The sequence below is a fragment of the Phyllostomus hastatus genome, unplaced genomic scaffold, assembly GCF_019186645.2.
Source record: "Phyllostomus hastatus isolate PE091 unplaced genomic scaffold, TTU_PhHast_1.1 phas_contig_150, whole genome shotgun sequence".
Classification (NCBI taxonomy): domain Eukaryota; kingdom Metazoa; phylum Chordata; class Mammalia; order Chiroptera; family Phyllostomidae; genus Phyllostomus; species Phyllostomus hastatus.
The window spans coordinates 36,133,268-36,155,014 of record NW_025333611.1 but is presented as its reverse complement, the minus strand read 5'-3'; the positions used below and the strand labels follow the sequence as shown (position 1 = coordinate 36,155,014).

Sequence of the window (21,747 nt, the reverse complement as noted above, 5' to 3'; positions counted from 1 at the left end):
TTTGGGTAGTCACTGATGTACCCTTCAGTAAGAGAGTTATATCATATGACTTATATTTTCACAGAATCATTTGAACTGCTGTGAGAATAGACTCAAGAGATTCAATGAACTGAAGCCAAGAGACTGAGTAGAAGCCTGAAACAATCCATCAGAGGGAGGACTGTAGCTTTAGCATTAGGGCAGTTGCATTAGGATGATAAGAGTTAGATGTATTCTGAGATGCTCTGAATGTCAAGTTAAGAGGCTTTGCTCATGGTTTGGATATCAGGAATAAATGACATGAAGGAATGAAAATGATTTTGATTTATTTGGCCTGAGCAAAATAAAGAACATCTCCTGTCTCTATTACCTACCCATAGAAACCCATTTTATTAACCCATATAGTAATATATTATATGGAATTTTAACTCATATAGATTATCTCTTGGGCATGAAATGGTTCTAGTCTTGTTAGAGACAGTTGGCTGCATCCACAGAATCCCTGCTAAAAAAAAGTTGGTGTCATATGGGAAAGCCAATATTTTGCTTGCTGAAAGGGGATTGTTCAATAGTCCTGAGGCACACAAAATAATTGAGTTTCTATTTTTTTGTTATAGAAACATGCAAGTAGAGATATGCAGTCCAACTCTATGAGCAAACAAAGATCCTGTCATCTGTGCCATGGGAATATGAAAGAACATGCACTTGTATGTTCCAAAGCTTATGTTGTTGAGCTCTGGTAGATTACAAAATATATAGCTGAAAGAAGAAGGATTTAGAGGTAAATAAAGATATATCACTTAATTCAGAATTTCTTTGTCCAAATTCTCAGGATGACTGTGAACAACAGAGCCATGGGCATGTGGTTGAATGAGTCCTGCACAGATGACTTCATCCTCTTGGGCATCTTTTCCCACAGCCCAGCTGACCTTGCTCACTTCTCTGTGGTCATGGTGGTGTTCTCAGTGGCCCTCTGTGGAAATGTCCTCCTCCTCACCCTCATCAGCATAGATGCTCGACTTCACACACCCATGTACTTCTTCCTCAGTCAGCTCTCCCTCATGGATCTCATGTTGGTTTGTACCAGTGTACCAAAGATGGCAGCCAGCTTCCTGTCTGGCAGGAAGACCATCTCCTTTGTGGGCTGTGGCATACAAGCTGGCCTTTTTGTCTGTCTCGTTGGATCAGAGGGGCTTTTGCTGGGGCTCATGGCTTATGATCGCTATGTGGCCATTAGCCACCCACTGCACTATTCCACCCGCATGAGTCAGAGGGTCTGTCTCCAGATTGCTGGTAGTTCCTGGGCCTTTGGGATGCTAGATGGTTTGATCCAGATGGTAGTAGTGATGTCCTTCCCCTATTGTGGCTCAAGGGTTGTGGACCACTTCTTCTGTGAGGTGCCAACTTTGTTGAAACTAGCCTGTGCTGACACCTCACTTTTTGAAACCCTGCTCTTTGCTTGCTGTGTGTTCATGCTGCTCCTTCCCTTCTCCATCATTGTGGCTTCCTATGTTCGCATCCTGGGGGCTGTGCTCCACATGCACTCTGCTCAGGCTGGTAAAAGAGCTCTAGCCACCTGTTCCTCCCACATGACAGCTGTCTCCCTCTTCTATGGGGCAGCCATGTTCATCTACCTGAGGCCTAGGCGCTACCGGACCCCCAGCCATGACAAGGTGGTCTCTATCTTCTACACAGTCCTTACCCCCTATGCTCAACCCCCTCATTTATAGCTTAAGAAACCGGGATGTGATGGGGGCCCTGAAGAAGGGGCTGGACTGTTGCAGGAGCGACAGCCAACAATGAATGGCCAGGGCATCCTGTGGCAGGTGCCACCATGTCTTGGTTACACAACATTGGCAAGTCACTCACCGTTTGTTAGTGTGTCTCCTTATCAATAAATGGAAATAATGAGAGCTGCCCATCTTACAGGGTCTCTCCTAGGGACCACTATATGGAACTCAAACAGGTCACAGATAAGCAATAAAATGCTATTGTCATTGATCCCCATTATGGAGTCCTTGAAGTGAATTCACTCTATGTCTTAACTGTTCTTTTTGTGACTATTTTATTGAGTGTTTATGAAGCATGGGGCACTGTCCTGGTCCCTTTACATACTTGTATATTATTTAATTGATGATTCAGCATAATAATCATGGGTATCTGAATTCTAGATGGCAGAAATTTTCTTTATAATTCTCCCTGGGTAGGTCCTAGCCCTCTCCTTTGACTCAATGAACACTTTATAAAGCTTCTTCTATGAAATAAAAATATATCCCTACTATTTAGAAGTTACCTCTGCAGGGATAATGCCTTTTTATTTGTACATTATGAGTACCTGGCCTTGTGCCTTATGAGTAGAAGTTGCTTAGTGAAAACTCTGTTAAATGAATGCAAGAGGCTACATCAAATGAGATAAAAATAAATACAATGTTTTTAAAGCACTGTATGTGTTCACATGGCAAATTTGCTGTAACAGCTGTGATTCACTTCAGCATTTCACGTTCTACATAGCATTCTTCTTGGAGGATGAAGATTAGAACAGAAATAAAAACAGAATTTGAGCCATTGTTTTAAGACCTATGTATATCAGTCAAGATCCAGTAAGGAAAACACCACACCAAATATTTTCACAGAGAAAATATAACGTGAAGAGTTTCTAACTGTATGTTTGAGAACTGAAATAGCATAAGAACACTAAGGATTGCAGAGCAAAAGTCCTGTAGAATTAAGCTACTATTTCTAGGCCTGGGAATGTGAAGGGAGGGGTTGGGATTACTGAAACCTAGAGTCTTGGCACCCCAGCATCAGAGGAGGAGACACAGACCAGCTGGTCCCTGAGAGGGGTGTCTGTGAGAGTTGCCCAGGCCTTTGAGAAGGTTGCACAGTCCTGACTTATGGTGGGTCCTCCAGAGCCCAGAAGGAGAGGGACCTGCAGAGCTGGGGGTACGGCTTATGTCAAGTCAGACCTGGGTGTAGAACTTGGTGCTGTGTGGTTGGTTCAGTATCCTAGGAGTTCAGAGGTCACTGTCTGTCCCCAGATGGCTGAGGAACAGGTGCAGGTCAGCCAGGGTTTGTTCCTCTGAAGGACAGGAGGAGAGTGGTGATGGGAAAGTGAAGACAAAATCTGCAAAATGGAACCAGCGGACAGAGTGAAGAATATTTCTGAGATGATTTTGATGGAGAAATGGGAAATCAAGAAGGAGTTTGTTTTCTCTCCCCTCTTCTGGGCTTTCTGTCTACTTCTGTGCCTCGTTGGGAGGTGTTTCTGTTAACCTTGGCCAAGCAGGCCCTGCATCTCAAGTGGGGTGAAGAGATTTAGGACTGGAGCTGAGGGAACAGCCTAGAAATTGTACTATCCACCCCTTTGGCTGCTCAGCAGCCACATCATTTTATCTGTATTTGAACTCCATACAGGGCAGCAGCAGCATAACCACGTGTAACCATTCTTCATACTCATGGCACCTTATTGGTCACAGTGTCCATGTGTGGGCAATGATGTTCCTTATACCTCATCTCTGAGTATGAGCCCCACCTACACTCAGGGTGGAAGGGAGTAAAGGATGACAGAAGAACAATATATGTAGCTTACATACATGGACACTCACACGTACACATGCACACCAATTGATCATGATGCCAGACTTGATGTTTCCAACTTTCTTCTTCTACTTCCCATTCTCTGTTTCCTTTGCCCTCTGCTAAAACCTCATTTGTTTGGGATAATTTAGCTGTGGATGTAATCTAAATCTTTATTCCAAAAAGTTCTGAATTGTCTTTGGTTGGTTGCTATACATTTCCATTTTCCTTTTCTCTTAGACATGGAAATATTTGGAGAATCCCTTGTTACAGGAACAATTTCCCCTGGGTCATCATATCAATTTCCCCACCTCACTCCAGAAGAGGTGCTCTCCTATCATCCTTTTGTTTTCCTTACATGAGTCCAAAGTGACCTGGTGAAATTTCAAAGTCTTTTTTGTTGGAAATTTCAAAGTCTTACTTGCTTATTTATTTTAGAGAGAAAGTAATTGAGTGAGAAAGAGAGGGAGAGAAACATTGATGTGAGAGAGAAACAGTGATTTGTTACCTACTGTACATGCCAACTAGGGACCAAACTCACAACCCAGCTATGTGCCCAGACCAGGAGTTGAATCAGTGCTGTTTTGCCTTGCAGGATGATACCCAACCTACCAAGCAACACTAGTCAGGACTCATTGGTTGCTTGTAATGTGCTCTGACAGGGGGCTGAACCTGCAACCCTGGCATATTGGGACAGCACTCTAACCACAGATGTACCCAGCCAGGGTACCCCTTATCTCTTGATCAGTGGCTTTCCAATGGCAGGTATCTGAACTGGGGCTCACCATCACCTGGAAAAGCCAGAAGAACCTGAGTGTAAAATGGCAGCAGTTCTGGTTTTTACCTCCAAAGCCTTGCCTGGTGTTTTCCTGAGCATGGCATTGAGCTCTAGTTCTCAGTTCCTTCTGCCACAAAACCTACTAATCTTAGCACTTGATTTAATTGAGACCACTTTTGAAGGGATTAAAAAGTATAGATTGGTAGTTACAAAATAGTCACAAGGATATAAAATATAGCTAGTAAAAGAGAGGACCAGATCAACAGGCTTATTAGAAGGATGAACTAAGGTATCCACCATTGCCATTTTTGTAATCTGGTCAGTTAATAAACAGTAACTGCTTTAAAATTGAAAAAGAAAAAGAAAGAAAATTGTAGGGCCATATCCCTGATAAACCTAGATGCAAAAACCTCAAGAAAATATTAGCAAAACAAATCCAGCAATACATTACCAAGACCATACTTCATGATTTTTAAATATATTTTATTGATTATGCTATTACAGTTGTCCCATTTTTTCTCCCCTTTATTCCCCTCTGCCCTATACTCCCCCTCCCACCATCATTCCCCCACCTTAGTTCATATGCATGGGTTGTACATATAAGTTCTTTGGCTTCTCCATTTCCTATACTATTCTTAACCTCCCTCTGTCTGTTTTGTACCTACCATTTATGCTTCTTATTCCCTTCATGTTTTCCTCTATCCTTACCCCTTCCCCTCCCCATTGATAACCCTCCATGTGATCTCCATTTCTGTGATTCCGTTCCTGTTCTAGTTGTTTTGTTTTTGTTTTTTAAATTCAGTTGTTGATAGTTGTGTTTGTTGCCATTTTAATATTTGTAGGTTTGATCTTCTTCTTTTTCCCAAATAAGTCCCTTTAACATTTCATATAGTAAGGGCTTGGTGTTGATGAACTCCCTTAGGTTTACTTTGTCTGGGAAACACTTTATCTGTCCTTCAATTCTAAATGATAGCCTTGCTGGATAGAGTAATCTAGGTTGCAGGTCCTTGCTTTTCATCACTTTGAATACTTCTTGCCACTCCCTTCTAGCCTACAAATTTTCTTTTGAGAAATTAGCTGACAGTCTTATGGGAACTCCTTTGTAAGTAACCCTCTGTATTTCTCTTGCTGCTTTTAAGATTCTCTCTTTATCTTTAACTATTGGCATTTTAAATATGATGCGTCTTGGTGTGGTCCTCTTTGGGTCCAAGTTGGTCTAACTTGTTTGGGGTTCTCTGTGCTTCCTGGACTTACATGTCTATTTCTGTCACCAAATTAGGGAAGTTTTCTTTCATTAATTTTTTCAAATAAGTTTTCAATTTCTTGCTCTTCCTCTTCTTCTGGCATCTCTATGATTCAGATGTTGGCCCTTTTGGAGATGTCTGAGAGTCTTAAACTCTCCTCATTTTTTTGAACTCTTATTTCTTTAGTTTGTTCTGGTTGACTGTTCATTACTTCCTTATTTTCCAAATCACTGATTTGAATCCCAGCTTCCTTCCCTTCCCTGTTGATTTACTGTGGATTTTTCCTTATTTCCCTTAGTAGAGCCTTCATTTCTTTCTTTATGCTTTTACTGTATTCAGTAAGGTCTTTGAGCATCCTGATTACCAGTGTTTTGAACTCTGTGTCTGATAGGTTGGCTATCTCTGCTTTGCTTAGTTCTTTTTCTGGGATTCTTTTCTGTTCCTTCATTTGGGCCATATTTCTTTGTCTCCTGATTTTGGCAGCCTCCCTTGTCTGTGTACTAGGTAGAGCTGCTTTGATTTTGTTTTAGTGCCCCTGTTAGGTCTTGTGGGGTGGAGCCTTGGGTACTCGCCCATTGTGGCAACCTGTGTCTCCTTGTATGAGGGAGGGATCAAAGAGGGAATAATGCCATTGCTGGCTGACTTCCAGGAGCTTGTGTGGTCCTTGCCCATTTCCAGTCACTTCATCTACTTCCTGTGTGAGACTGGCACCCCTCTAGCTACTGTCCTTGTTGTGGTTCCCAGGGTGGGTGGGTTTGCTTGCATTCCCAGCTCTCCTGAGGAACCAGCAGTTTTTTCTGCTGCCCCAACCCCCACTGGGTTGACAGCCAGAATTTATGAGGATTTTTCCCAGTGCTGTGAGGTCTGGCCTGGGGCTTGTCTCGCTTGTTCACAAGGTGTCTGCCTGATTTTTATTCACCGCAGGTGGAAGTGGGGCCACCTATTCTGATGGCTCCTGCCTACTTGCTACCTCTTTGCCTCTCCGCTCCCCCTCACTGCCACACAGAGTCCTCTCTGCCCCAGTTCTCTCCTCCTGAACTGCTTGTCTCAGCCCCTTGTACTGTCTGGATGAATGTAGCTTCTTTAAATCCTTGGTTGTCAGACTTCCATACAGTTCTGGGTGCTTTTCTGGATGATTTTATGGCAGTTTGGGGTATTTTTCATTTTTCAGTTGGCTGTGTTCTTTCTTATGGTTGTGCAATGAGAGGAGACATGTCTACCTATGCCTCCATCTTGACCGGAGGCCCCTAAAATCTTTAACTCTTGAGTTCCTCTATCAGTAGTGCTTGACCTGATGGAGTAGTTTTGGGGAACATTTTATTCTACCTGTTTCTAGGTGAGCAGAGCCCTGGGATAGTCAGAGTATTAGGTAGTCCTTGCCTTCTTCCCTCCCAGGCTCTAGCAGGTTTTGTTGGCATGTGTGTGGGGGTGGGGAGAGGAGAATGGGGTGTCCCAGGGGGTGGGTGCAAAAGTGATCTTCACTTTTTGGGGAGAAAGTTTTAAAAAGTAGGGCTCTCATGCCTTTTTTCATGTTCTTTTAACATGTCACAATTCTGAAGGAGTTTTTTGTCAGCTGGAGAGAATTCTTATTGCCTCTCTTAGAGTTGTAGCCCAGTTACCCAGCCCAGCACCTGATAAAGAAGAACAGTTCTGAATGGTTGTTGTTGAACAGATGTTGAATCAAGTATGACACCTGTCTTAGTATATTTTGTAACTGAAAACATCTTGAAAAACTAGAAATGAAACCAGGACTACAGAGGATCTGTGGGTGGTAGGAAAGCACTGTCCAACCCCCCTGCCAAAGGCCACCAGTAATTGAACAAGTTGGGTGTATTGCTCACCGAAGAGAGGAAGAACTCACTTGGGGGCACTGTGGAGCAACTCAGCAAGAGGGTAGTATGTGGACTTACTGGGACTCTGATTAGTGACCTGGAGGAGTGTTGAAGGAAGGAGGACATGGCTGTGCATTGCCTGCTATTGGAAAGCAGGATGACTCTGTGATTGGGAATCGTAGTAAGTCCCACCCAGGAAAGCAGGCTGGAGTTCTAACTGGTGACGGGTGGCTACCACTCACATTAGTCAGGAGAATGATGCTTGGAGTTTTGTGATGGACACAGTGACCTTGTGTTTGTTGGGGCTCAGACAAAAAATGCAGCATCTTGTTTTTTCCTTGCTTCATCCCAGTATCAGATTGCCCTTGTCTGTTGCTGGTGTTCTGTGAAGTTGCTTCTGTTCATCGGAATGCCAGCTGGCTGATGGTGATGGGCCTGGTGCGAGTTGTCAGAGGCTGCTGTTCTGTTTCCCAGTATTTCTCGGTGTAATGAATGTTAAAACAATTGATTACCATAGAGAAAATCAACAGACCTCTTTACTTATCATACTCCAGAATAAAGAATAAAGAGTTACAAGTAAGCAGGTAATCTGAGGTGTATGTTTACCATCAGCTGACAGGGGAAAAATCTTTCTAAACTTAATAATAAAAAAAATCTCAAAGACTGATACTTGAATATAATATCTGTTTCTAAAGATATTCATGTATAAAATAAACAGATAAATGACAAAGTAGTAAATACTGTCAACTTTGACCAAAAGACAGAGATTGATTATAAAGAGAGCTGCTAGAGACATACACTTTCACAGAAATATGGACAAAATGCCTGAACTTCCCAGTTCATGGGAGAAATAGAAGTGGCCGATAAAGATAAAAGAGGTTGTGTGCAATAAAACAAGGTATGTCTGCAAATGAGAAGGCACTCAGTTCTTTGAACTCTGCACACACAAAAAGAAAAAGCTAGTATGTTTATTGACTTTTAGTGTGAGATACCTTTCCACTTAATTCTTCTCACAGAATGAAAAACACTCTACTTGAGATATGAGGGAGTGGAGCTGGCTGTGGACGGGAGGGAAGGACAGAGGTGTAGCCCTTTATGGGGTGGGCCCTGAGGGTCTGCACTCCTAACAAACGCCAGCAGGTGGCGATGCTCTCTGGGCGTCTTGAATGGAAGCAACAAATCACCAATAGGAATTCCAGCTGTTAGGGATTCTATTGAAATTACATTGCAGCTGCTGCAGACACCTTGAACTATTGTTTATGCTGGTCACGTCTTTGAAATTACATCATTTATTAGGCCCACTGATATAGCTTGTTATTTACTGTGTAATAAGTACGATAATATCTGGCTGAAATTACTGTCATTAGATCATTTTTAACATGGGAAATTGGCCCACTTAATACATTTGTTTTAGTTTCTGATTACTGTATGTTAATATAATGGCTTTCCTTTGTATTTTCTATGTGTGCTTTTACCACACATAGAAGGAGTTTATGTGTGGTAAAAAAAAAACCTCCTTTCTGAGAAGGAGTTTATGGTACAAAGGGGGTTCAGACGCTGCTTTGGGGCCCAGGTGCCTCCTGGGCTGCCCATCAGTCACCTGCAAGCCTTTAACACTTTAATCTGTGTCCCAGCTGAGGGCTTACAATGTGGTTGGTTTGTGGTAGGGCCACGGCGGCTTTTAAACACACCCACGTGATTTTGAGAGGCAGCTAAAATTTGGAACCCCATGACCTCTCCTCACCCCTCCAACTCTGGGGTGGAGAGATGGCCCCAGGCTGGTTTGCCCAGATGCAACAGAGAGCTACAGAGGAGCTGTCCCAGCACAGTCAACAGAACTTGAGAAAGGCCCAGGAGGACCCTCTGGGCCTTTTCGTGGGTCTCTTCAGGTTGACCATGCATAAAAGTCACCCAGGTTGCTTTTTGATGGAGTGCCTGCAGGGTTTTACCTCCAGAGGTTCTGATTTAGTATGGCAGGAGTCGGCTCAGGAAGCCACTCCTACCAGCTGCTGACACCTGGAGGCCCCTCCCCTCTGCGAAGCTGGCCCGTGCCACCCACTCAGCACCTCTCACTTGCATCTGGACCCGAGGCCTTTATCTCAGCTCCCCAGTGCTGCACATCTTTTCCCAACTGTTTTTCTCAGAGAGATCAAGGGAGGGGACTCAGTCTGTCCCGGAGTTTGACATGGGCAAGTTTCTGACCTCATCTGGCAGTGGGGGTGCCTCTGAGATTTTTCTGCTTGTTCTGAAACTCCATGTAGGTTAGGGGGGAAATTAGCCCTAATCCCCAGGTCCATCTTCTGCTTGTCCTTCTTGTAGCTCAAAGAGCAGCTGCTGGCAGGGGCTCAGGGTGAGGCAGGGCTGCACTGGCGTTGGTGTGGAGGGCTGACGAGAACAGGAGAACAGGCACCGGGGCTGCTGGGTCCCAGGACTGGACAGTGAGGGAAGAACTTGCCTGCTCCAGCAAAGTGATCAAGAGATCAGGTGTCACTCACTGAGACCCTCACCCCTGGAGAGCATCTGGGATGGTGTCCTCTTTTTACAGTCATCTTGGGGCCTCCTTCACACATGGCTGCCCTTTGGCCTCACTTGTTTGTCCCCATCTACACTCCTTGCACATGCCCTCTCCAGTCCCTCCAGTCCCAGCTGCTAGGAGGTGTCCTGGGGCTGCAGAGCTTTCGAGACAGCGGTAAAGACCATCAGCTGATTGCTTCCCTACCTCACAGCAGTGTGTCTCCAGGCTCCTGAAGTAAGTCCACCTGAGTCAATATTGCCCAGACCCTTCGGCTTCCAGGGCCCCACCTGAATCAGTGTCTGGAGTGGGGCTCGTGGACATGCAATTTCTGACAAGCCCTTGGGTGATCGATTCTGAAGTGCCACCCTAAAGGGTGAAGACCAGGCTCCAGTGTTGCCTGCTGTGGGGACCTCCCAAGCTCCACCACCCTGCCTGTTTCCTCACTTCGCCTGTCTTGGGCCTCACCTGCTGAGCTGTGGTTGTTTCTAGCAGTCTCTCTGTAGCTTGGCATTCTTCAGAAGTGGCATTTCTTTGGTCCCTGTGCCTGGAATATAGTGGGTTCTGATCATTGCCCCCCTTTCCTCCCACACCAGCAGCAAATGCCTGCTAATGTATCTGGTGGAGACGTGTGGAGAGGGTGTAGAGAGTGGGCTGTGAGAAAAGCAGGCAGCCAGCTGGTCTGTGTCTGGCTGATTCACACAGCAGCTCAGGATGCCTCTGCAGTGAGGTCTGCAGGAGGCCCATCTGACTCCATAATCTGGAGGAGACGCTGAGCCTACAAAGAAAACACGTGAGTGAGCACTCCTGGGATGCAGCAGAGCCCCTCCCAAGAGCAGAAATAGAATTCCTAGTGGAAGTGCTTCAAACTGGAGGTGAATGTGATAGGATTCAGTCTGAGGGTTCACCTGGCCACGGAACCACATGACCTCACCAGGGAAAACAAGAGCTAAATTGTCCTTGAGCCGAGCGACATGCTTCACTGTCCCAGACCAAACAACCGTATTCCCGATGTAAATCTGGCTGCAGTGACCAGAGCACATTCTGAGTGGTGTTGGAATGAAGTGGTTTCTTCCAGAGGTCGCTGTACAGCTGCCAGGTGTCAGAGTGGTCCAATTCTGGGTTTATGTGGAAGGTAAAACTGACAGAATTTGCTGACAGTGTAGGTTGGGATGTGATGAGGAGTTAGGGAAGACACAAAGGCTGTGTCTTGAGGGACAGGAAGAATGGAGTTACCGCTACCTGCAATGGTGGGAGCAGGCTGGTTGGGACCTCAAGTTTGCAGTTCCTCTCAGACACACTCCCTCTCGCTGTCCCTCCAAGCCTCCCCCACTTCCTGCCTAGACCTGGGAAATGACCTGTGTCCCATCACTCACTTTTTACGTCCTGACAGTTCATTTTCTAACTTCTGCATCCTGAAAGAATACTTAAAGGTGAACATATGATTTGAATTGCACATTTGACTAATCATCCTGTGGCCCCATGGGAAACACCTGCTCCCTTCACATGCTCCCCAAGGCTGTGCTCTATGGCCCCCAGAAATGGAATTGCTGGGTCATAAGGCAGTTCTGCGTTTAAGTGTTCGAGGAATCTTCCCACGGCTTTCCACAGTGTCCGCATCAATCTGCATTCCCACCAAAGGTGCACCTTTTTGTCAACTCACGTTATTTATTGATTTATTGATGATGGCTATTCTGACAGGTGTGACATGATATCTCATTGTGGTTTTAATTTACATTTCTCCAATGATAGTGCTGTTGAGCATCTTTTCATATGTCTGTTGGCCATCTGTATGTCCTCTTTGGAGAAATGTCTCTTCATGTTCTCTACCCATTTTTTAATCATATTTATTTTTTTGTTATTGAGTTGTATAAGTTCCTTATATATTTTGGATATTAACCTCTTATTGGACATATCATTTGCAAATATCTTCTGTTCAGTAGGTTGTCTTTTCATTTTGTTGCTTTACTGTGCAGAAGCTTTATAATTTGATGTAGTCCCATTTGCTTATTTTTGTTTTTGTTGCTTTTGTCCAAGGAGATATATTCACAAAAATATTGTTAAGAGTGATGTCAAAGAGTTTAATTCCTATAATTTATTTAGGATTCTTATGGTTTCATGTCTTATATTTAAGTCTTTAATCTATTTATATATATATACATACATACATACATACATGCTGTAAGAGAATAGTTTAATTTCAGCTTTTTGCATGTATCTGTCTAGTTTTTCTAGCACTACTTGTTGAAGAAACTCTAATTTCTCCACGGTATATCCTTGCCTCCTTTGTCATTAACTAACCATATGAGTGAGGATTTATTTCTGGGCTATAAACAGACACATTGATCTATGTGTCTGTTGTGTGCCTGTGCCATAGTGTTTTAATTATTATAGCTTTGTAATATAGTTGGAAGTCAGGGAGCATGACACCTCCAACTTTGTTCTTTCTCAAGATTGGTGTGGATATTCAAGGTCTTTTGTAGTTCTATATAAATTTTAGGAGTTTTTGTTGTGGATGAAGAATTCTAGGTTGGTGGTTTTGTCTTTTCACACTAAGTATTTCAACTCACTCATTTCTTGCTTGAATGATTTGTGACAAGATATCCTTGTTTCCTACAGGTAAGATGTTTCCCCTCTGGCTTGTTCCTTAGAGTTTCAATCACTCTGCTTGTGGTATTCATTGTTCTTGAAATGTTGTCCACTTTTTCTGTTACAATCCTTAGCATATTATTGTTTTAAATTCTTGGTCTGATTATTCCAAAATGATTCTTATATCTGTTGCTTTCTTTTTCTCTTCAGACTGTGTTTTCTTCCCCTTTAGTATGCCTTGTAAGTTTTGCTGCAAACCAGGCCTGATATATTGGCAACAGGAACTGAGGTGAATTGGCTTCAGTGTGATGGTTTGTGTTGGTCTGGCCAGCGAGAGGCCTGGGAGACCACATTTACTGTTGGCCACAGCTGTAACTCTTTGAGATGTCAGATTGCTTTCAAGTCCTTCTGTCTCTCTAAAAAGTCCCTCTTAAACAGAGTTGGAGCCTTGCAATCTTTTTAAACTATCCTCTGTTAATGTGCAGGGGTCTCCTGCTGTGTAGGTGGGTGTTGTGGGGTAACATTCTATGGTACTATGATGAGGTCTCAGTCTCTTTGGAGACAGGCCCCTGGGATCTGACCTATACAAGTGTTTAGTGGTGTCATCCATCCTCCCCGCCCCACCCCATATATGATAGGAGGGCTAGTGGAATCTGGTATTGGCTAATTACCCTTACCCAGGTCAGATAAAGTAGTTTTCCTTGAGTGCTGGCCATTGTTCCAGAAAACTGGGGGAGGAACAGAGTGTTCTGGCCCATTTCAAAGTGGTTGCTTCCCCTCTGTCCCTGCTGGAAGCATGCGGGGATTTTTCTTCAATCTTCACAGCAAGAACTTTGTTGGGCTCTTATAGGCTAAACTCAAGAAAGTGTGGGGACCACTAAAACTGATCCCTCTGGAGTTTTGAGCTCTCAGGTTGATCCATACTCTGCCTCTAGCAGTTGGTCAACTCCTGGTGGTGCAGAGTTCTCCTGGGCTTCTGTTCCTGGTAACCTGAGTCTCTTTCCATTTTTTCAGGGCAGCAGTTTGCCCTGTGACCTCAGTGGCTCTACAAAGAGTCATTGTTTTTTAGTTTACCCAGTTTTCTTGCTGTAAGGATGAATAATGTTCCCTAGCTCTTTACTTTGCAGAGCAGAAACCTGAAGTCTGGGTTCCCTTGTCACTGTATCTCAGGTTCTCTCCCAGAGCTGCTGACTGCTGACAGAGGTACCACTTATCCCATTTCCTTGCATTAAACTTGCTTAGTGTTTTTAAAAGACTTTAGAGAGAAGGTAAGAGAGGGAGAAAGAGAGGGAGAGAAACATTGATTGGTAGCCTCTTGCACAACCCCAACCTGGGAGCTCGGCCTGCAACCCAGTCACGTGCCCTGACCAGGAATCGAACTGGTGATCCTTTGGTTCATCAGGCCAACACTCAATCCACTGAGCCACACTAGCCAGGGCAACCTTGCTTCCTTTTAATGCCATTGGTTCCTTCTCTTGCTTCTTTGACCTACTGATACCTTCTTGCTGGGACAAGTTGCTAACAGTTAAAAAAGTTAAAAAAGACAGGTAAGTACCTTGCCTTACAATGAGGTTGTGAGCTCCCAGGTTAGTAGAAGGCAGATGGGAGTTGGGTCCCGACCTGTTTGGGGTCACCCTTCTGAAACAAGCTTCAGCCCATCAAGGACCCCAGCCCCCATCCCCACCTGGCCCTCATGCTGCTCAGCTCACCTGCTGCTTCTCTGTTTCCCAGGGGTCCAAGGGGTCTCCCAGGTTTCTTGCTGGCCAGCTCTTCTCCAAGGTCACCCTCCAGGGGTGGCTTGGAGAATAATGCAGGAGGGCAGCAACAGTGACAAATACAATGATGTGGCTTTGGACCTTTGTCCACAAAATCTCCTCCAAATTGTGCCTGGGCAAGATGAAGACAGTAAGAGTTCCTTGGCTTGATGGGGATTGTGGCAGCCAGTATGCATGGGTGCGCTGGTGGGAGGAGAAGCCCCCAAGTCTCATGAGTATGGGAGGGTTCCTGAGCCTTGGCCCCTGTGGTACATAGTTCCAGACCAGGATTTTGGAAGGAAGCAGGTGCAGCCACCGGACAAGATGCTACCTGGAGCTGGGGTGGAGCTACCAGTGGAGCCTGGGCAGGAAGCAGGTGGAGTGGTGGGAGTGCTGCTGACTGCCTGCCCGAGCCTGGAGCAAAGCCCAAGGTGATGATGCCCATGCAGGGTGAGGCTGGGTGTACCAGCATCATTGAGTTTGCAGTAATTCTGTTGAATTATTTTTGAAAGTATTTTGTTTAACCTTTAAGAATCCAAACACATTTGGAACACATTCTGAATCAGTTTTAGACATCAGAAACTGGTATTGTTACAGAACAAAAGGGGGGCATCCAAAGGCAATATACTATTCTCTGAAAGGAACCCTCCAGGTTTGTTATGTCCACCACCTTATAGGAAAGACATCTCTCAATGCCAGAGATTCGTGAAAAGGGAAGGAAATGTTTATTTAATGCTATACAAACTTAAAGTAGTGACCTAATGTCTTTATCAAAATCCCAAAGTCCCTTAAAACACCCACAGACACACACAGTCCTTCCTTCCCCCCTTTGCCCAGTCTGGGGTACTGTATCTCAGGAAAAGAAATAGAAGTCTGTGGCTCAGGCAGCCCCCGTTTCTTCCCAGTAATCCATCTCAGCTGGTAGGCATCCCTTGGTTCTCGGCACCACCAGCTGTGTTCCTGGGATCTCTGCTAAAGCTGGGTGGTAGTCCCGCCTTCTAAAGCTACAGGGTCCCCATTCTGGCAAAGCCACATGGCGATTCTCTCTCATGGGGCCACGGGAGTCCCCACTCTGCTAAAGACCAAGTGGTTCTCTCACATGTCCACAGCCACTTGGTCCTCTTTGCACAATGGCCATGGGAATCTCCACTCTGGCAAAGCCAAGTGGTTCTCCCCCCAATGGCTGCTGTGTCTGGGTTTAAATCCCTGTACCAATCTTCCTCTGCAGCCCCATTTCTGACTCCTCCCACAATTGGCTACACTTGCCAACACTCTCATATCCTTCCAGCTTTACTGGGCTGCCATCGTGAGTCTGGGCAGGCGTGGCCCCATGTTATGGAGCCAATCTTCTCCAAGCTCCCATGCAGGCGCTGTAACTCGGGGGCTCTGCCCCCGAGTTATGTCTTGGTGGGGAATTTACTTCCATTCCCCTGGCTCAAAGCATGACCACAGCTATTTAACATATCTATGCAACCAGTTAAAGGTTGTAGGTATGTTAAATGACCATATCAGAGGTTAGCTGCAAAGTTGTTGTTATGCAAAACAGCTCTCAATGGCCCTGCTCCATGTGTCCCTTCTCCCAACTCATACCTGAAGGGTAAGGGATGAGGACATCTTAATATTTCCTGGACATCTTGAGTTCTGGACCCCATTCCAAATCCCTATTTGGGGTCCCCACTCTTGGCTGCACCCTGTTACAGTATGAAGCCTGAGAGGAGGTTCATTATGGAAAGTGTATCTTTTACAACATTTCTGATGTGAAAAACTTTTTAAAAAAGAGTTTATTTTTTAGAGGGGAAGCGAGAGAGAAAGAGAGGGAGAGAAACATCAATGTGTGGTTGCTTCTCATGAGTCCCCCACTGGGGACCTGGCCTGCAACCCAGGCATGTGCCCTGGCTGTGAATTGAACTAACAATCCTTTGGCTTGTGGGCCAGCACTCAATCCACTGAGCCACACCAGCCAGGGCTCAACATGAAGAACATTTTTAGATACACATTGTGGTTCCCATGAAGACACACTGACAAGCTGAGGCATTTAGTGTCTTGATGGCCATGGTTTTCAAGAGGAAAAGCAAGCCTGTTGTTCTTTGAAACACTAGCTGGATCTCACACCTGCTGCCGCCGCCATGTGTATGAACCTGCTTTTATGCCTGTATTTTTGTGTTCCATATATCTTTTGGATTTGCATAATTATGCTTTAATTTTTAAATATTTTTTCCCTTTATATGCAGCTTATTTACAGTGACTATAAGCTATAAATAAAATAAATATGTGAAATAATTGGCAAACAAAAAAAGGAGCTGATTTCCTTTTAGGAGCTGGGGTGGGGGAGATGGGAAGGAGACTGGAGCCAGTTGGAGGTCTAAGGGCTGGAACATTCCTGTGGAGAGGCAGTTTCCTACTCTTCATGGAAAGCAGGGTGAGTGTACTTGCTCCCACCCTAAGCTGACCCTCAGAGAATCATCTATAAGTCTTGGGGGGTGTCTGCAAGAAGAGGAGCTTGGTATCTTGTTTGATAGGAATGTTGATCTGCCCAGAGGAAGAGAAAACTGTGAGATATGGCTCTTGGAGAGAGACCACCCAATACCCTCTGAACAAGGCACATACTCAAGGCAGGAGTTTCCTGGGGGTCAAAGATCATCTGGGAAGTGGGCCAAACGGATCCATTTTGCTGCCTCCTTCCCAAGCATGCTGCTGTTACAGGGTGCAGCCAAAAGGGAGGATCCCAAATAGGCATTTTAAATGGGGTCCAGAACTCAAGGTGTCCAGGAGATTTTAAGGTGTCTTCACCCCTTCCCCCACAGGTGTGAGTTGGGGGAAGGGGCACACAGAGCAAGAGCATGCAGGGCAGCTTTGCAGCTAATCCATGGCATGGTCATTTAGCATACCTATAGCCTTTGGCTGGTCACTTAGACATGCTAAATAGCTATGGCCATGCTCAAGGCCAGGGGGATGGAAAGGGACCTCCCCCCAAGATGGGACCTGGGGGGCAGGTCCCCTGAGTTACAGCGCCTGCGTGGGAGCTGGGAGAAGATTGGCTCCATGACATGGGGTGACACCTGCCCAGACCCACAATGGCAACCAGAAAAGCTGGAGAAGACAGCAGATTGAGGGCAAGTGTGCCCAAGTGTAGGAGGATGTGGCAGCCATTGAGGAGGAGAACCATGCGCAGCCCTGAGAGGTGAACCATGCACAGCCCTGAGAGAGGGAGAACCACGCGGCCTGGACAGAGTAGGCACTCTCCCTCCCCACAGCCCTGAGAGAGAGAACCACGTGGCTCTGGCAGAACGGGGACTCCCATAGCCTTGGGAGAGAGGACCACATGACTTTGCCAGAGTGGGGACCCCCGCAGCTTTAGAAGGGGGAACCACCACCTGGTTTTAGCAGAGATCCAGGCGACTCAGCTGAGGGTGCCGGGAACCCAGGAGGTCTCCCAGTCGAGATGGAGTACTAACTGGGAAGAACCAGAGGACTGCCTGAGCCATGGACTTCTATTTCCTTTCCTGAGATACGGTACTCTGGACTGGGCAAAGGGGGAAGGAAGGAAGGACTGTGTCTGTTTGTGGGTGTTTTAAGGGACTTTGGGATTTTGATAAAGACATTAGGTCACTACTTTAAGTTTGTATAGCATTAAATAAACATTTCCTTTCCTTTTCACGAATCTCTGGCATTGAGAGACGTCTTTCCTCGGGCGGCGGACATAAAGGACCCGGGGCCTTCTTTCAATAGTAGTATATCGTCCCAGGCCCCCCTTGTTTGTTCTGTAACACTGCCTGTAGGTGAGGAGCTGAGCATCACAGAAACACTGGGGTGTCCTGCATGAGCAGAAAGAGTATGGGTGAGGGGTTCAGGCAATGCTGGGGTACCTGAGAAATGGGGAGGGCACTGGGGAAGATATGGCTGCCTCTCTCCTGACCTCAGTGCAGAGGGAACAGAAAGAGCCTTCAGAAGAAGGAGGAGGGGTTTCCAGAGGCAGAACGACCCCCTCGTCACTGTAGGTCCCCAGCCTGCTGCAGGTCAGAACTGAATATGAGATAGGAGCTTGCAAACTGGACAGATCATTGAACAATGCAAGTTATACAAACACCATGGGTTCTGCCCAAGATGCTATCAAGGAACAGGAAAGAAGGGTTCTACAGAAACAATCAAAGGTGGTGATTCAAACCCTCTAAAAGGCATGAAGACATGTCATGTCACTAGCCCTGAGTGTTAAGGCTGTTGTTCAATCAGATGAATTCATTTGTACATTTTAGAAGGACTTTCCTGTGATTGTTTCCCATTGATATAAGGCAATGACTCAAAAAAAGATTTTATTTATTTACTTATCTATTTATTTATCTATTTATTTTTTGAGAGAGTGGAAGGGAAGGAAAAAGGGAGGGAGAGAAACATCAATGTGTGGTTGCCTCTTGCACCCCGCCCCCCAGCTGGGGACCTGGCCCACAACCCAGGCATGTGCCCTGACTAGGAATTGAACCAGCAACCTTTTGGTTTGCAGGCTGGCACTCAGTCCACTGAGCCACACCAGCCAGGGCTGACTCACCTTTTTTAATGACAAAAGCAACACATGCCCCCTGTAAAAGTTGATGTGCACGGTAAAAATCCACAGTGCCGTAGCACCCCGTGGTATGAACAGACATGTTTTATCTAACTGTTCTCCTTACAGCAAGCAGGTGACTTCCAGCTTCTGCTTTCACACTGATTCAGTGAACATCCTCTGTATCTTTAGGGGCTCATGTGAACACTCCATGGGACAGATTCCTGGGTATGGAACTGTTGGATCACAGGGCGGTCACATTTACAAAGTGGTTGACATTACCCAAACTGACCTCAAAATGGCTGCACCAATTTATAAGCCCACCAACAAGGTGTGGGAGTACCTGCTCCCTGGGGACTTTTGTCTCCTGAGTAAGATTCCTGTGGGGCCAATGATAACTTGCTTCACCCTGGCTGTCGAGGTCTAGGTCCTCTTTCCACCCTGCCAGCCTTTGCACCTCAGCGGTCCCCAAACCACTTCAAGAAGAAGCTGCACAACCAGACTCATTACAGGTGCGTTTGTACACCGGATTGTGCTCCACACCCACCTGCTGAGTTCCTCATCACAGTTCTGTGGGATAACTGCACAGAAAGTGTGAACAGTAGGAAAATCTAAATACAACACATCCTATTTTTATAAACTTGTTGCAGGGTCATAGGGCAGAGTTGGAAAGAGATAAGTGTCTACTCTGAATGGTCCAGCCATTCCTGGGTGGCCTCCAGCACAGCCTTTATGGGTCCCAAAACAAGTAGTTAAGATTTCCTCTGAGCTCAAGGCTGGGGACTTCCTGTTATTTAAAATGCACTGATGGAACAACTGGTTATTTAAAAATAATTTAACATTGCCTTTTGGATTAGCTATATTTTTGCTTTTTCTATTTAATACATAAAAATGATCTTAAAGGAATAGGTGATGATTGCATACAGTCCAGGAACATACTTTTAATGTCATAAAAACATTTGTGAGTAGGACCCTAAAATATTTGCATATTAATACAAATGACTATAGAGAATAAAACTTCCCTTTTCTGAATATTACACATGGTATATTAATAAGGCTAAAAGGTGGCTGAGCATATTTTTATAAGCTCCAGAATGTACTATTTGATTCATTAGAGAAACAAATCACACTGACAGCCAAATGCCCTGTGTGGAATGGCATGAGACCAGCGGTGTGCAGGAGCTGTGTCTTGGAATGGTCCATCATGCATGCCTCTTCCCAGCTCCATCAGTGACGTCACCCCTGAAGCTTAAATCAGATACTCTGGGAGTATTTACAACATGGAAATCAACAAATGCTGCAGTTTTTCCCAGAAAGCGAGTTATTAAACATTTACCAGACATGACTGCATTCCTTTATCATTCTCTCTGTATATCACAATATTTTTCAATGAACCATTTGAGAATAAGGTACAAACATTGTATCCCATTACCTCTTAAGTGACTACTTTCTTAAATTAAGGACATTCTTTTATATCAAAATCAGAAAATTAACATGTATTCAATATTATGATCTGATTTGGTGCCATTTTCAAAGGTCTCTTTTTTTCTCCGAGTAATGTCTTTCTAGACCCCAGGATCCCATCTCAAGTCACCTACAGTACTTAGTTGTCATGTCACTTTAGTCTCCTTCAATCTGAAACAATCCTTTAGTCTTATCTTTCCTGACCTTGACATTTTTAGAGTATCAGCCAGTTTCACTGGTGTTTCCTCACAATTTGCAAATTTCTTAACACTGCACTGTATCAGGAGGCATGTGGTATAAATTTGTCCCATCTGGTGTTGTTAATTTTTGTCACCTGGTTAATGTATGAGAACAAGCCCGGGGATCTTGACTGCTCATTCGCATAAGCTGAAAAAACCACACGGAGCACTGGGTGGAGCAGACGTAGCCCCACAGTACAGGAGCACCGGCAGCAGATCAGTGAAGCAGGACCATGCCTCCCTGAGTCCAAGACTTGTTTGAAGGGGTCCCAGACAAAGGGGGCACCTGTCCTACCTCACTGTGTGTGCAGAAAGAGAAAAGGTCAAGAGGTAGGCACAGACAGGAAGCCCCTCCCAAAAGGGGATCAGGAGGGAACTACAATCCATTTCTGAGACAATACAGATTCCTTCTGGCCTGGGCTTTCCGGCCAGCCTTCCGTTATGGGGGCTGGAGGAGCCACGTCCACATGACCCTACATTTGAGATGGCATCTGTAAGCCTCCTCCACTATCAAGCTGACTAACAAGTGTTCTGTACTTCTAAATTAACACAGGGGTGGGCAAAGTAGCTTTACAGTCATGAGTACAGGAAACAGTTTATTTTTGTTATTATTTATTATATTTTTCATATGAACAACTGTAAACCTTACTTTTGCCCCCTGCCATAAGTAGTTTGTATTTTGTGGGGGAGATACTTTGAGATTTCAATAGTAGGGTATAGCTTTCTCTTCTCTCCCATTTATTTATTCATGCATTTATTTACATAATCAGTGTAGATACTCATACTCTTGGATTCTTATTTTACTCAAACCTTAACTACCATTACTTACTTGATGTTCAAATTTGGCCAACAGGAGTCCTTTAAAGCTGACTTTTTTGTCCAGTTGGCATCTCCCTGTCATGCTTTCAGCACTACCTTTTGGTACAAGGTGTTTTAGATCTGTTCCAGTATGTGGTTTTTCTTTTTTCTCAACACCACCAAACTATTAATTCTAACACTGTGTACCTAGAGAGAGAGTCAGATCCCACAGGTGAAGAGCTCAGTCCTATAAGACTACCCTCCTACCTCACACACCAATTGTGAGTCCAGGTTGTTACCTGCATTTCCAACCAACTGGCTGTTTATAGAAGTTCCCACAACACCCTACTTGGGTTTGATTAATTTATTAGAGTGGGTCACAGAACCCTGGAAGGACAATTTGCTAATGAGATTCCCAGTTTATTATAAAAGGATATAACTCAGG

The 21,747-nt window shown here is 45.0% G+C and overlaps 1 protein-coding gene across 1 annotated transcript; it reads left to right on the top strand.

The window, feature by feature from the left end:
* Positions 1 to 833: 833 nt before the first annotated feature.
* LOC123811306 (olfactory receptor 56-like) lies at positions 834 to 1,709 on the top strand. Its single transcript, XM_045827283.1, has one exon. The coding sequence runs from the start codon at positions 834 to 836 to the stop codon at positions 1,707 to 1,709; it is 876 nt and encodes a 291-aa protein (XP_045683239.1).
* Positions 1,710 to 21,747: the final 20,038 nt, after the last annotated feature.

Bases quoted from the DNA above. Each gene is read 5' to 3' on its own strand.
- LOC123811306 (XM_045827283.1), top strand. From the start codon at position 834: ATGGGCATGTGGTTGAATGAGTCCTGCACAGATGACTTCATCCTCTTG.